This window comes from Austrofundulus limnaeus, unplaced genomic scaffold (assembly GCF_001266775.1).
Source record: "Austrofundulus limnaeus strain Quisiro unplaced genomic scaffold, Austrofundulus_limnaeus-1.0 Scaffold246, whole genome shotgun sequence".
In the NCBI taxonomy this organism is placed as follows: Eukaryota; Metazoa; Chordata; class Actinopteri; order Cyprinodontiformes; family Rivulidae; genus Austrofundulus; species Austrofundulus limnaeus.
In genome coordinates this window covers 815,671-817,094 of record NW_013952648.1, presented here as the reverse complement: position 1 = coordinate 817,094, position 1,424 = coordinate 815,671, and the positions used below count along the sequence as shown (strand labels likewise).

The 1,424-nt window shown below is 37.3% G+C and overlaps 1 protein-coding gene across 4 annotated transcripts in view; it reads left to right on the top strand.

The window, feature by feature from the left end:
- Positions 1 to 1,424, top strand: part of nudt6 (nudix (nucleoside diphosphate linked moiety X)-type motif 6) — a 15,221-nt gene that overhangs the window by 2,175 nt on the left and 11,622 nt on the right. For all 4 annotated transcript variants that reach the window (XM_014020282.1, XM_014020281.1, XM_014020283.1 and 1 more), the window contains exon 2: positions 242 to 445. In XM_014020282.1, the coding sequence (XP_013875736.1) occupies positions 242 to 445 (204 nt within the window). The remainder of the gene's footprint in view (positions 1 to 241; positions 446 to 1,424) is intronic.

Here is a 1,424-nt window from a genome sequence, read left to right as displayed (position 1 = left end):
GAGATGAATAAATGAATATAATACATTATCAAAAATACAGTGTGTCAAAACTGTGGAATACCAAGTCATAATTACAAGATGTATATATATTTAATCACAATTTTCAAATTTTCCATAAATATGAAGGGGTCACGGTAGCTTGGCGGTCGGTCCTAYGGTCTTATCTCGAGGCTGCAGGCCCGAGCCCAGGTCTCAACAGGAAGTGCATCTTCATAAATGTCCGATGTTTGAACTTCCACAGCTTCTTTAGCTCGGTGGAAGTCGGAGGGGACGTCGGCGGTGTGGCTGCGAGTTCCCATCGCCCTGAGTCGATRCTCCGCCGCCGCCTCGGCTCACGGCTTCACCTTCCATCACGCCAAAAACGACCACGCCGTGCTGGCCCTGTGGCTGGGAGGAGGCCAGAGCAGACTGCCGGGGTTCGCTACTCATCAGGTTGGAGTGGCAGGTGAAGATAAACACACTGACGTTTCCCTCTGAGGCTGTGGCTTTTGAACTTTTATGCTTCCGGCCTTCAAAATAAAAGCTTTAGAAACTCGTGACCACAGATATTACTGGTATGCAAACTTTACTAATAACTAAATAGAAGCACACCTAATAAATACGACTGATTTTATTCATTAATTATTTTTTTATTAGCAATAATTATGGTAAAAATATTCCATTAACAATTTATTTGCATTTAAATTGATGTCACAGAGAGGTTCTGACCTCAACTTTGGGAACCATGTTCTGAGATCTGTTTAGTGACTCTCAATACAAGTACACCTAAAAATTATGAACAAATTCTTATGGTCAAAACTTAACATTCATTTTTAAGTTCAGTTAAATCTGATCCAGCTCCAAAACTACAACACTTTTAGACTCTTCAAACCTGGACTAGATTATTCTACCCTAATAGCAGAATATTTAAAACAGAGTATGTGATTTGTGCAACCTATGTTTCATTTGTGAAACTTAAAGGACCATATTATTGCTTTTTATACATCTCAAACTCACCAGAATTGAACGCAAACGTCTTTCAAATTTGCAGAATTTGCTGTTATTTCAACTTTTAACTGTAACTAATCAAACACATTTTAGCTGTTTCTGTAACTAATCAAACACACTTTAGCTGTTTCAACTTTCTATTCTCTAATTTATTTTTAACGTCTATTTTAGGTAGTTGTGGTTTTGCATTCTGTTTGACAGTGTTTAAATATATATTTTGGTCTTGACATTAATTTGCTTCCATACATATTTATCAACAGAATCTAAAACAACAACAAAAACTAAACTACCATAAACAAATAAATTGCATGTCTGAGCTTTATTAGGACACACAAGTATGAAAAGTAGAATGTACATTCAAAAGTAGGGCTGTGTATTGGCAAGAATTTGGCGATACGATACATATCATAACAGAGGGGTCACGATACGATATATCC